General features: G+C 36.8%; 1 protein-coding gene across 1 annotated transcript in view; it reads right to left on the bottom strand.

Moving 5' to 3' along the window:
- ADGRG7 (adhesion G protein-coupled receptor G7) overlaps positions 1-14,007 on the bottom strand; it is a 68,825-nt gene that overhangs the window by 45,463 nt on the left and 9,355 nt on the right. Inside the window, exons 2-3 of the mRNA XM_064575423.1 lie at positions 1,791-1,904; positions 120-224 (exon numbers count right to left, since the gene is read on the bottom strand). Of these exons, the coding sequence (XP_064431493.1) occupies positions 120-224; positions 1,791-1,904 (219 nt within the window). The remainder of the gene's footprint in view (positions 1-119; positions 225-1,790; positions 1,905-14,007) is intronic.

Here is a 14,007-nt window from a genome sequence, read left to right as displayed (position 1 = left end):
TCCACAAAACCTTCTTTGGTCCCTCTTCCAGGGATTTAATACTAGTTGGAGGGAAGATAGGTATGACCCAGCATAGTGATTCATATGCTTAAACAGGAGATATTTGGAAAAACACATACCATTCAAAGTGTCCTTATCACATCTTTGCTGGGAAGATCCATATTTTCCCACTGGAATTCTATCAAAAGTTAAACTCTCATAGGTACTCTTTTCACAGAAATTAGCTGTAATGAAAAGAAAATAAATTTTTTCATCATAAATTATAATTTTCTTTTTAAAATTTCAAACCAGATAAAAATCAAAGTTCAAAACCTATTCAGTATAATTTGAAGGCTAATAGAAGACTTTAGGACTCACTGACCCACCTGGAACTTCATACTTTTTTTATCTGGCTAATACCATTAGAAAAACTAATATGTTAGATAATAGGTTCTAGTTAAAATGTGCACAGTATATAACCTGGTAGAGGTAGAATGTGGTCACTAACACATCAGAAAGGACAGTGAAATCAGATTAGTTGAAATCTTGAAAATTAAAGATAAAGAACCCATAGTACCAAAGGGCATCATGAGGATGTGGTTCAAAACAAAAAGACCAAAGTCATGGAGCATGTGAGATATACTAGCCTGTAGGAGTGTAGGAAATTATAGAAGTGCATTCCCAAGGCTCTGGATCCTAAGCAGGCAGTATAAATTGTACAGAGTATTGGGAAGCATACTACAGATGAAGATGCAGCTTTGAAACATTATTTATAATATCCAAGACATGAAAGCAACCTAAGTGCCTATATATATATATATGTATATATATGATTATTACTCAGCCATAAAAAAGAATGCCATTTGCGACAACATGGATAGACTCAGAGGGTATTATGCTAAGTGAAATAAGTCAGACAGAAAAAGAAAAATACCATATTATTTCACTTACATGTGGAATCTAAAACACAAAATGAATAAACAAAAAATAGAAATAGTTTCATAAATACAGAGAACAGACTGGTGGTTGCCAGAGGTAAGAGGGTGGGGGAATTCATGAACTGGGTGAAGGGGAGTGGGAGGTTCAGGCTTCTAGTTATGGAATGAATATGTCATGGGAATGAAAGATACAGCACAGGGAATGGAGTCAATGGTACTGTAATAATGTTGTATGGTGACAGATGGTAGCTACACTTGTGGTGAGCACAGCATAATGGGTAGAGTTGCTGAATCACTATGCTGGGCACCTGAAACTAATGGAACATTGTGTGTCAACTATACTTCAATTAAAAAAAGAAGTAGCTTCGAACATTGATTCGGAGAGAGCATATCCTGAAGTCAAACCACTAATTTAATAACATCTCATCCAGAGAAAGGATGAAAAGACAGAAACTTCATCTGAATATATACTTGGATAGGAAGATGTACCTTGATTTCAGAAAAGTTGAATATGTTAGAATTGTGATATTTGAAATGGGGTACTATAGTGTATCACCAACTGAAAGGACCTGAGGAAATCATACCTCCCACTGCCCTGAAGTAGACACTGCAACCAGAAGGAAAAGCATCTGTCAGTTTACAGAGAAACTTGAGAGTTGGGAAACATACTAGGTATATTGAACATATAGGTAAATAGCCCCAAAAGAATATTCTGCTATTAAGCTAACAAACACACCTTAAAGCCACCATCACTATACCCACTATACCTACTGTTACTAAATCATTAACAGAAACTTCAAGAAGCTTTGTTGCTGTCCTTATTAACACATGTCACCTAAACCTCATACCCTATTCCCATCCCAAATAACTTACTGATTGTACATCTCCATCCTTTCCATAAGTCTGGACAAATGCATCCACCATATTCCCAGGTTCCACCATTCCTGCAGAACTCTAGAGGGATGCTTGGTGAGGAGGTTGATAGTTCTAAAAAAAAACCAATAAAAATAGAATAGTACACAAACTGGCTGATCAATTTCTCCTTTTGGGTCTGTGGCCTTTAATTTCTATGTGTAAAACACTTACTCTGAGTACCTCTGGAGAAATATGTTTTGTAATATCATCATCAACAAAAATATACATCGAGAATCTACACAGGATACACAATGCTTACAAGAGGTTATAAAGACCAAAAAACTACATTTGAAAGACATAATACCTTGATCAAGGAGATTAGACTCTAGTGGGGAAAATAGGAGATTATATAGATGAGATAGATGGATGGATGGATAGATAGGTAGATGATAGATAGATGATAGATGATAGATAGATAGATAGATAGATAGATAGATAGATAGATAGATAGATAGATAGATGATAGATAGATGATAGATGATAGATAGATAGATAGATAGATAGATAGATAGATAGATAGATGATAGATAGATGATAGATGATAGATAGATAGATGATAGATAGATAGATGATAGATAGATAGATAGATGATAGATAGATAGATAGATGATAGATAGATAGATAGGCTGGCCAACTAAGTCAACATGCAGATTTGTAAGCGCGATAAGAACATAGAAGAGAGATGTTGAGGACAGAGGTAATTTCTTCAGGGAGGACTTTCCAGAAGAGGTGGTATTTGAATCAGATTTTAAGACTAAATCTAGAAAAGCCAGATAAAAAAGGATGGCCCCAAATAGGCAGGATACAAAGTGCAAAACCACAAAAACATGGAAAGTTCTGAGGGGTCCGAGGAACATAGCAAAGTTTAACAAATGAGGAATATGGTTCTATGTAGAACAGCAGGATACAAACTGGATTGTGAGTGGGTTTATAGACCAAGCCAAGGAGATTTAATCCTGCAAGAGTCTAGAGAGATATTAAAACAAGGGAGTTACGCGTTACGGTGTGTGTTTTAAAAAGATACCTCAAGGGATACGGGAAGTGACTGAGGCTAGGAGACAAGGAAGGCCAGTTAAATGGGATCAAATCTAGAGCAGTAGCTCTAAGGAAGATAGGTGTCAACAGATTCAGGAAGCATGCTTGAAATAGGATTGTAAGGATCTCACGACTAGTTACTTTGAGCTGGGCACATGGGGTCTCCACATTGAAGACAGGGTGGATGGTGAACAAATTAACTAAGCTTAAGAATACAGAAGGCATTTTTTTCTTTTTTTTTTATTATGTTATGTTAATCACCATACATTACGTCATTAGTTTTTGAGGTAGTGTTCCATGATTCATTGTTTGCGTATAACACCCAGTGCTCCATGCAGTATGTGCACTCTTTAATAACATAATTAAAAAAAAAAGTGAAAGGGGCACCTGGGTGGCTCAGTTGGTTAAGCGACTGCCTTCGGCTCAGGTCATGATCCCAGAGTCCCCGGATCGAGTCCGGCATCGGGCTCCCTGCTCGGCAGGGAGTCTGCTCCTCCCTCTGACCCTCCCCCCTCTCATGTGCTTTCTCTCTCTCTCTCTCAAATAAATAAATAAAATATTAAAAAAAAAAAGTGAAAAAAATAAATAAATAAAGGAAAGGTTCAGCTGATACATGGCTGAACTAGCTAAAGACTTACTCTTCCTGACTTACTACAATGCCAGCTTCTCCTATTGTATCTCCATGAGCTGTGAGCATTAGAGGAAGAGGGCCATTTTGGAACTCAAACACTGAGGGATCCCAGAAGCAATTATTCTTTGTGAATCATTGTCAGGGCCAACATCTGCAAAATCCCCGGGCAGTAAAATGTGGGACTCTGAATACAGAGCCATCAGCTATGTGGCTCTGGATATTCACAAGATCCTCCTCAGCTGAGCTTAGATACGGTAATTCTAAATTTATGCAAAGATTATGAGAGGGACTTTTACATTAAAGGCTGAGAAAAGCTGTTTTCTTTATTTTTTTTATTCTTTTTGTTTGTTTTTGTTTGTTTTGTTTTGTTTCGTTTTGTTTCTTTTAACCTGCCACCACCTGATGTAATTTGCAAACACTTGAACTTCCTGGAGAAATAAAGTACCTGATTACTTACCTAAAAACAAAACAAAAGGGGGGTCTGGGTGGCTCAGTTGTTAAGCAACTGCCTCTCACTCAGGTCATGATCCCAGGGTGCTGGGATCAAGCCCCGCATCGGGCTCCCTGCTCGGTAGGAAGCCTGCTTCTCCCTCTCCCACTCCGCCTGCTTGTGTTCCCTCTCTCACTGTCTCTCTCTGTCAAATAAATAAATAAAATCTTTAAAAAAATAAAATAAAAAATAAATAAAAAAACAAAAAAGAATACAGAAAGCAGAGCTCCTGCTCCAATAATGATAGAGTAGATTATATAACTTAACCCTCCCACAGATAACACTTTTAAATTCTGGACAAACGTTAAAAAGAAGACGAAGAAGAAAACGAAGAAAGGAAACTACTTGGGGACCTTGGGCAGCAATGAAAAGCAGACGGAAGCTGAAGGCTATTCCAAGTTTACACAGTATTTCCCTAAGGGCACTACCTAGTCTGTATGGCAGGAGAGACTGGAACTCCAGCAGAAAGCCACAGTCTTAATGGATTAAGGTATGAAGTAACTTGTTTGGGGCTACCACAACAGCTGGAAATTGAAGGGAGCTATCCAAGAAGAGATGCCATATAGAAAGGTGGCTCAAAGTCTATGCGTAAATTCCCCTCAAATCTGGGGAGAAAAATAAGATAGAAAAAAAAATAGAGTTTGAGGGGTATGTGAGAAAATATAGAGCAGTCTAATATGTATGCAACTGGAGTCCCAGAAAGAGAGAAGGAATAGGACATATAATATATCAGAAGAAATTATGGTCAAAATTTCTCAAATCTGCTTACAAACTTTAACCTATAGATCCAAGAAGTTCAATAAAACCCAAGCAAAATAAATACAAGGAAAATCACACTTAGACATAATATCATGGTCAAACTGCTAAATCTCAAAGATCAGGAAAAAATCTTGACAGCAACCAGCTACTAGCCCAGACGCTTTTACTGGTGAATTAGGGAAGAAATAATACCAGCCTCATATAAATTCTTTCAGAAAATAGAGAAAGAGAGAAGCTTCTTATATATTACACAAGGCCAGGATAACCCTGATACTAGAATCTGACAAAAACATTACAAAAACAGAAAAGCACAGACCAATAAACCTCAATTACACAGATGTAAAAATTCTTTAAAAGTAGCATACCAAATCCAGCAATATATAGAACTGATAATATATCATGACCAAGTGAGATTTACACCAGGAGTGCAAAGTTGGTTTAACAATAGAAAATCAATTAATTTAATTCACCATATGACAGAAAAATGGGGGAAGACCATATGATTATTTCAACAAGTGCAGGGGCCAAAAAGCAACTGACATTTTTTTTTTAACTCTCAGCAAATAAGAAATAAAAGGAAACTCCCTCAAGCTAATAAAAATCTTCTATGAAGAACCTACCAATAACATCATACTTAATAGTGTAATATTGAATGCTTTCCCCCTAAGATTGATAGAAAAAATGTTTAATTTCTGTAACCACTTTTATTCAACATTGTACAGAAGAGGCTAGCTAGTGCTAAAGGCAAAACAAAACAAAAGCATAAAGTTAAGAAAGGAAGAAATACAATGTTCATTTTTTGTTGCAGATGACATCACCAAAGACTTTGAAAATCTTAATGTCTCAAAAAAAGTGAATTTAGTAAGACTGAATGATACAAAATAGATACGCAAAATGAAATTCATTTCCACATATTAGCAGCAAATAATTTGAAAATCATTTCCATTAAATTAGAAAAAAAATCATAAAATTTTTGCAAATAAATTTAAGAAAATATGTCCAAGTGCCCGTTATTAAGAGAAAATTTAAAAGACCTAAATAAGTGGAGATATATACCACATATGTATGGAAGGCTCAAAGTTGTTAAGGTATCTATTTTCCCCAAATTGATACAGCCAAAATCCTAAAACAAAAGACCATTTTTTTGTAGAAATTGACAAACTGGCTTAAAATTTTTTTTTTTAAAGATTTTATTTATTTATTTGGGAGAGAGAGAATGAGAGACAGAGAGCATGAGAGGGAGGAGGCTCAGAGGGAGAAGCAGACTCCCCGCCGAGCAGGGAGCCCGATGCGGGACTCGATCCCTGGCTTAAAATTTTTATGGAAAAATAAAAGACCTGGAAAAGCCCAAACAGAGTTTTAAAAGAAGAGACTTGGCTAATTCATATCACTAATGTTATGACTTACTATATAGCCAGAGCAGTCAAGACAGTATGACCTCTGCATAATGACACACAAATAGATCAGTGAAGTAGAAAAAAGAGTTTAGAAATACAGTGGACCCTCGAATAACACAGGTTGTTGTGCACATTCATTTACACACGGATTTTTGTCAATAAATACAGTACACACAGCAAATATATTTCCTTTTCCTAATGATTTTCTTCTTTTTCTTTTTTTTGGTTTATACATATTATAGTTTTTCATTGTTGTTTTTGTGTTTTTTTAAGTTTTTATTTAAAGTCCAGTTATGTAACATAAAGTATGATATTAGTTTTCGGGTGTAAAATATATTGATTTAGCACTTCCATACAACACCCGGTGCTCATCACAACAAGTGCCCTCCTTAATCTCCGCTTAAGACTTTTTACTCATATAGGGAATTTAAGAAACAAGATGAACAAGGGGCACCTGGGTGGCCCAATCGGTTAAGCATCTGCCTTCGGCTCAGGTCATGATCCCAGGGTCCTGGGATCAAGCCCCACATCAGGCTCCCTGCTCAGCAGGGAGTCTGCTTCTCCTTCTCCTTGTGCCGCTCCCTCTGCCACTCCCCCTGCTTGTGCTCTCTTGCTCTCTCTCAAATAAATAAATAAAATCTTAAAAAAAAAAAAAAAGGAAAGAAACAGGGGCGCCTGGGTGGCTCAGTCGTTAAGGCATCTGCCTTCGGCTCAGGTCATGATCCCAGGGTCCTGGGATCGAGCCCCGCATCAGGCTCCCTGCTCCACGGGAAGCCTGTTTCTCCCTCTCCCACTCCCCCTGCTTGTGATCCTGCTCTCACTGTGTCTCTCTCTGTCAAATAAATAAATGAAATCTTAAAAAAAAAAAAAAAAAGAAACAAAACAAATGAGAAAAGTGGGGAAAAAAAGAAACGCAAACCAAGAAACAGACTTAACTATAAAGAACAAACTAATCTTTTCCTAATGATTTTCTTAAGATTTTCTTTTCTCTAGATTACTTTATGGTAAGAATACAGTATATAATGCATATAACACATAAAATGTGTGTTAACCTTTGCATTTGTTATTAGTAAGGGTTCTGGCCTGCAGTATGCTATTAGCAGTTAAGTTTGGGAGGAGTCAAAAGTTATTCACAGATTTTTAACAGTTCAATGGGTTGGCACCTCCCACCCTCATGTGGTTCAAGGCTTAACTATAGATAGAACATATCTAGTCAGTTGATTTTTAAAAACGCCAAGGCCGGGGCACCTCGCTGGCTCAGAAGGTTAAGCGTCTGCCTTCAGCTCAGGTCATGATCCCAAAGGTCCTGGGATCCAGCCCTGCATCAGCTCCCTGCTCAACAGGAAGCCTGCTTCTCCTTCTGCCTGCTGCTCCCCCTGCTTGTGCTCTCTCCCTCTCTCTCTCTCTTTCTCTTTCTGTCAAATAAATAAATAAATAAAAGCTTCAAAAAAACAAACAAACAAACAAATGCCAAGGCAATTCAATTGGAAAAGAAAGCTAAAGATAAACCTACCTATGACACAGAAATTCTACTTCTAGATAAATATGCAAAATAAATGGAAATACATGTCCACAAAGGGATTCATACAAGAATGCAGGTGTCAGAAACATTGCTATTGTATGTCACTTGGATCCTTCAGGTTTGAAGCACTCATTCCTCTAGCTTTTGTGAGTGTTGGAAACTGAGAACACTTAGCTGAGTCCTTTTCTAGAATTGCTCTCAACTAAAGAGAATCAGTTCATCCAAGGTACTGGTGACATGTGCCACGACCGGTCAAAGCCAGGGAATAAAGTTTCATCCCTCAGACTCAAGACCTCAAAGAGTATATTTTCTAAAGACAGCTACACTAGACATCCCATCTCTCTTACTCTTCTTATAATATGATGACACTTCTCCACGGCAAGATGGAGTTTATGTCCCTCTCCTTGACTTGAGTGGACTTTTGTATCTGCCTTGACTAATAGAGTGGCAGAAATTATGTGACTTCCAGGCTAGAGCACAAAAGATGATTTGTCTTCTACCTAACTCTCACTCAGGATATATGCCTTGGGAGACCTAAACCTACAGGTAACATGCAAGAAATCCGGCTACTCTGAAGTCTCTATGCTAGAGACATCAAAGGGAGAGAGAAGACTAAGGAGTTTCAGCTGTTCCAAGTTTTTGAGACTCCTTTGCCCAGACACCACATATGACTGAAGAAAACTTCAAGATGACCCTAGCTCCAGCTACAGTCTGAGGGCAACTTTATGAGAGATCCTAATCCAGAACCACCCAGGCATGGTGCTTCCAAATTCTGGGCCCAGAAAAACCATGAAAGATAATAAACAATTATCATTTAACTCAGTAAGCTTTGGGGTAATTTGTTCTGCAGCAATAGATAACTAATACAGACATCAACTCTGGAGGGCTATCCCAACTTCAGCTGTCTTGTAGTTCAATTTCTCCTTCTACGCAGTTCTGACTCCTTAACAACCCACACCACTCCACAAGTATTGAACCTAAGAGCACTTGTTGAAACTTCCATGCAGATAAATCTTCAATTCAGAATTTGTCTTCCAGGGAACCCAATCCTGGCAGTTTTATTCATGTTAGCAGAAAAAGGGGGTGGGGGCACCTCAGTGGCTTAGTCGGTTAAGTGTCCAACTCTTGATTTTGGCTCCGGTTATGATCTCAGGGTCGTGGGATTGAGCCCAACATTGGGCTCTGCACTCAGTGGGGAGTCTGCTTCTCTCCCTCCCTCTCTCTCCCTCTCCCTTTGACACCACCCCCTTCACACGCTCTCTCTCTAAAAATAAATAAATCTTTAAAAAAATAGTCCATCAACTGAATAAAGAAATTATGTGTATTCATATAATGGATTATTGATTATTTAGCAATAAAAAGCAAAAAATACAACAATAAATGAATCTGGAAAACATTACATTAACAAAAGTATTCAGACATACGAGAGTAAATACTATATAATATTTTTAATATAAGGTTCAAGAATAGCAAACTAATCTATGGTGATAAAATCAGAACAGTGTTTGCCCAAGGGGGAGGAAGTAGAGGTGGGGAGATTGGCAAAGAACACCTGCAGCTACAGCAAACAGTGAATACAGCCTAACTTTTAGCCAGATAAACATAAAACCTCACACTAAAGTCCTGTACCTCAGTTCCTTTTACCTGATACATAATGTCTGACTTTCAACCGAAAAGTACAAAGCATGCTAAAAGGCAAAAACACAGCCTGAATAGACAAACCAAGCATCAGAACAAACTTAAATATGACAGATATTTTGGAATTATCAGACCAGGAATTTGAAATAATGATGGCTAATATGCTAAGAGCTTTAATGAAAAAAGTAGATAACATGCAAGAACAAGTGAGTAATGTAAGAAAAGAGACGGAAACTCTAAGAAAGAATCAAAAGAAATGCTAGAAACAAAACACACTGTAACAGAAGTGAAGATTGTCTTTGACAGGTTCATCAGTAGACTGGACAGATCCAAGAAAAGAATCGCTGAGCTTGAAAAAAATGTCGGTAGAAACTTTCTAAACTAAAAACAAAGACAAAATCAGAGAGGGAGACAAACCATAAGAGATTCTTCTTTTTTTTTTTTAAAGATTTATTTATTTATTTATTTGAGACAGAATGAGAGAGAGAGAGAGCTCATGGGGGGGGAGGGTCAGAGGGAGAAGCAGACTCCCTGCTGAGCAGGGAGCCCGATGCGGGACTCGATCCCGGGACTCCAGGATCATGACCTGAGCCGAAGGCAGTCGCTCAACCGACTGAGCCACCCAGGCACCCCCATAAGAGATTCTTAATCACAGGAAACAAACTGAAGGTTGCTGGAGGGGAGAAAGGGTGGGGGAAAGGGGTAACTGGGTGATGGACATTAAGGAGGGCATGTGATGTAATGAGCACTGGGTATTATATAAGACTGATGAATCACTGAACTCTACATCTGAAACTAATAATACATTATATGTTAACTAATTAAATTTAAATAAATAAAATTTTAAAAATAAAAACAAGGAGAAAACAAGAATGAAAATTATAACAGAATATCTAAGAACTATGGGACAAAAATTGTAACATACATCTAATGGGAATACCAGAAGGACAGGAAAGGGAAGAAAGAATAGAAGAAATATTTGAAGTTTTGTTTGTTTGGTTGGTTGGTTGGTTTTTTTTTTTTTTCTTTTAAGATTTTATTTAGTTATCTGAGAGAGAGAGTGTGTGAACGTGAGCGAGACACCACAAGCAGGGGGGAGCAGCCCAGGGAGATGGAGAAGCAGACTCCTTACTGAGCAGGGAGCCCGATGTGGGGCTCAATCTCAGGACCCTGAGATCATGACCTGAGCCAAAAGCAGCCACATACACCCAGGTGCCCTGAAATATTTGAAGTTTTAATGTCTGAAAATATTCCAAAATAAATGGCAGACACCAAATCACAGATCTAGGAATCTCAGAGAACACCAACCAGTATAAATGTCAAAACCAAACCAAACCAAATAAAAACTACACTTAGGCACATTCTATTCAAACTTCAGAAAATCAAAGACAAAAAGAAAATTTCAAAAGAGTGATGGGGGAGAAAGCTTATCTGTAGAAAAACAAGTATAAGAATTACATTGGAATTCTCCTCAGAAGCCATGCAAGCAATAAAAGAGTATAGTGAAATATTTAGTGTTGAAAGAAAAAACCACCAATAAAGAATTCTGTATCCAAAGAATTATCCTTTAAAAGTAAATGAGAAATAAAGACACAGAGACAAACAAAAATTGAGACAGTTTGTAAGAAATTTTAAAATTCTTCAAAGAGAAGGAAATGATATAGGCTAGACACTTGAACCTACATAAGAAAAGAAGAGCATTAGAGAAGGAATAAATGAAAGTAAAATAAAATATTTTTCATTCTTAATTGACCTAACAGATAAGTTTATTCAAAATAATAATAGCAATGATGTATGAGGTGATTATAGCTTATGGAAAAATGAAATAAATGACCAAAAAATGTAAGGGAAGAGAAGGAGGAATTGGGAATACTGTGTAATGATGTTCTGGCACTATTCATTAAGCCGTACATTGTTACTAAAAAGTGGATTTAGATTAGCTGGGTCTTTTAAAAAATTTGTTTATTTATTTACTGAAAGAGAGAGAGCACGGAAGTGAGGGGAGGGACAGAGGAAGAGAGAGAATCTCAAGCAGACTCCATGCTGAGTGCGGGCCAGTGCAGGGCTCAACCTCACGACCCTGAGATCATGACCTGAACTGAAATCAAGAGTTGGAAGCCTAACCGACTAAGCCATCCAGGCACCCCAGACTTAGATTAGTTGTAAATGTATATTGCAAACTCTAGGTTAACCACCAAAATGTTTTTTTAAGTATAAATGATACGCTAAGAGAAGAGAGAAAGCAGAATCATATAAAATGCTCAATTAAAACCTGATAAGGCAGAAAAATACAATAGCAATGGAAGAAACAAAGAAAAGAATAATAAAAACACAACTATGGTAGATATTATTCCAATATATCAATAATCACTTTAAATGGCAATTCTGTAACTACACCAATTATAAGACAGATACTATTAAGAGTGGATAAAAAACAAGACCCAACTATATGTTGTCTATATGAAACTCACCTCAAATCAAATTAAAAGTAAAGTGATGGAGAAAGATATACCATGACAACACTAATTAAGGGAAAGTTAAAGAAGCTATATTAACTTCACACAAAGCAGATTTCAGAGCAACAAAAGTCATTAGAGATAAAGGACGTTTCATAATGATAAATGGACCCATTCTCTAAGAACTAACAATCTTCTATGATTTCTTACATAGATAATAATTTAGTTTAAAATATTTTAAAAACTCTCTTGAGACTTCTTTAACCCACTTGCCATTTTAATCTCCAAATATTTGGGGGATTTTCCAGCTATCTTTCTGTTATTGATTTCTAGTTTAATTCCATCTTGGTTTAAAAACATACTTTGAATGATTTCTATTCTTTTAAATTTGTTTAGGTGTATTTTATGGCCCAGAGTGAAGTTTATCTCAGTGAATACTCCATGGGTGCTTGAGAAGAATGTGTATTCTAACATCATTGGATGAAGTATACTATAAATTATTGTCAAATAGATCTAGTTAGTTGATGGGGTTTTCAGTTCAACTTTATCTTTACTGATTTTCTGTTTCCTGGATCTGTCAATTACTAATAAGGGATGTTTAAGTCTCCAACTATCATAGCAGATTTATTTCTTTTTCTTGAAGCTCTCTCAGTTTTTGCCTCACTTATTTGACACTATATTGTTAGGTACACACATATCAAAGATAATGATTATCTATGTCAGAAATCCCAAAGATTCACCAAAAAAACTTCTGGAACTAATAAACAATTATAGCAAGATTTTGAGATAAAAGGTTAATATGCAAAAGTAAATTGGATTTGGATTTTAAAGCACAATACCATTTACATTAGCACCAAAAAAAAAAGAAATACATGAATATAAATATATCAAAATATGTACAGAGTCTATATGAGGAAAACCACAAACTTCTAATAAAAGAAATCAAAGAAATTCTAAATAAGTAGAGAGATATTCCATGCTCATAGATAGGAAAACTTATTATTGCTTAGATTATCAATTTTTCACAGCTTGATTTATAGACTTAATGAAATTCCAATCAAAATCCCAGCAAATTATTTTGAGGATATCAAAAAAAGGGATGATAAGAGAGGGAATTAATGGGAACTCTATACTTTCTGCTTAATTTTACTGTAGCCTGAAACTTCTTGAAAAATAAAATCTATTAGTATGGTGGCGCCTGGGTGGCTCAATCATTAAGCGTCTGCCTTTGGCTCAGGTCATGATCCCAGGGTCCTGGGATCGAGCCCCACATCGGGGTCCCTGCTCAGTGGGAAGCCTGCTTCTCCCTCTCCCTCTGCCTTGCTGCTTGTGTTCCTCTCTCGCTGTCTCTCTCTGTCAAATAAATAAATAAATAAATAAATAAAATCTTTAATAAATAAATAAATAAATAAAATCTATTAGTATAAAAAAATAAGAAACAGATCTAGACCTCAAAGAGCGAAGTTCTACCAAGAGAGATTTAATCGTAATTGTTATGTGACAAAGTTCTCTGTGTAACCAAGGGAATACCTAAATCTTTTTAAATTGTAGAATGCTTCAAATATTCAAGATACAGAGGATAAAACATCCCCCACTACCCAAAGCCAGTTTTAAAAGATAGTAACTCTCTCTCAGATTTGCTTCAGTTTTTTAAAAATAATAAAACTTTACAGAAAGAATCGAAACTCTTTGTACTCCTTTCTAGCAACATTCCTTTCCCTCCATACCCAGAGGTAACTCTATATTGAAATTGTCATTTATCTTTTGCATCTTATTTTATACTATTTTTTTTTTTTTTTTGCTGGTAAAACAATTGACTTTTATTTTTAAGGTTGACAAATTCTAGGAGCACAAAACTAAAGGGGACCTCTTAAAGGAAAAGGAGGGCAGGAGATATTGAATTCTCAGGTGTCAGCAAGTGGTGCTACTGACCAACAACTTTCGGTTTATTCTTCTCATGTAACAAGAAGTCCAGAGGTTGGCAGTCCGTGGCTGGTCCAGCAGCTCCTCGAGCCATGCTATCAGGATCCAAGTGCCTTGAGTCTTTCTACGCTACCACCCAGAGAAAGGATCTGCCTTCCTGAGGCCAAAAAATGGCTCCAACACTCCCAGGTTTCATGTCTGTTCTCCTGGATGTAGCAGGATGTAACGAGGACATAGGTTCGTGCTTGCCAGATCTGCTTTCTTGTATCAAACACCTGGTAGCTTTATTAAGCAGACTTCTATTTGTATCTCTCTCTTTTATAG

The sequence above is a fragment of the Mirounga angustirostris genome, unplaced genomic scaffold (genome assembly GCF_029215605.1).
Source record: "Mirounga angustirostris isolate CCGP_5_RB_7025 unplaced genomic scaffold, mMirAng1.0.hap1 SCAF_1, whole genome shotgun sequence".
NCBI lineage: Eukaryota > Metazoa > Chordata > Mammalia > Carnivora > Phocidae > Mirounga > Mirounga angustirostris.
The sequence above is the reverse complement of the archived record's forward strand: the minus strand, read 5'-3'. Positions and strand labels throughout refer to the sequence as shown.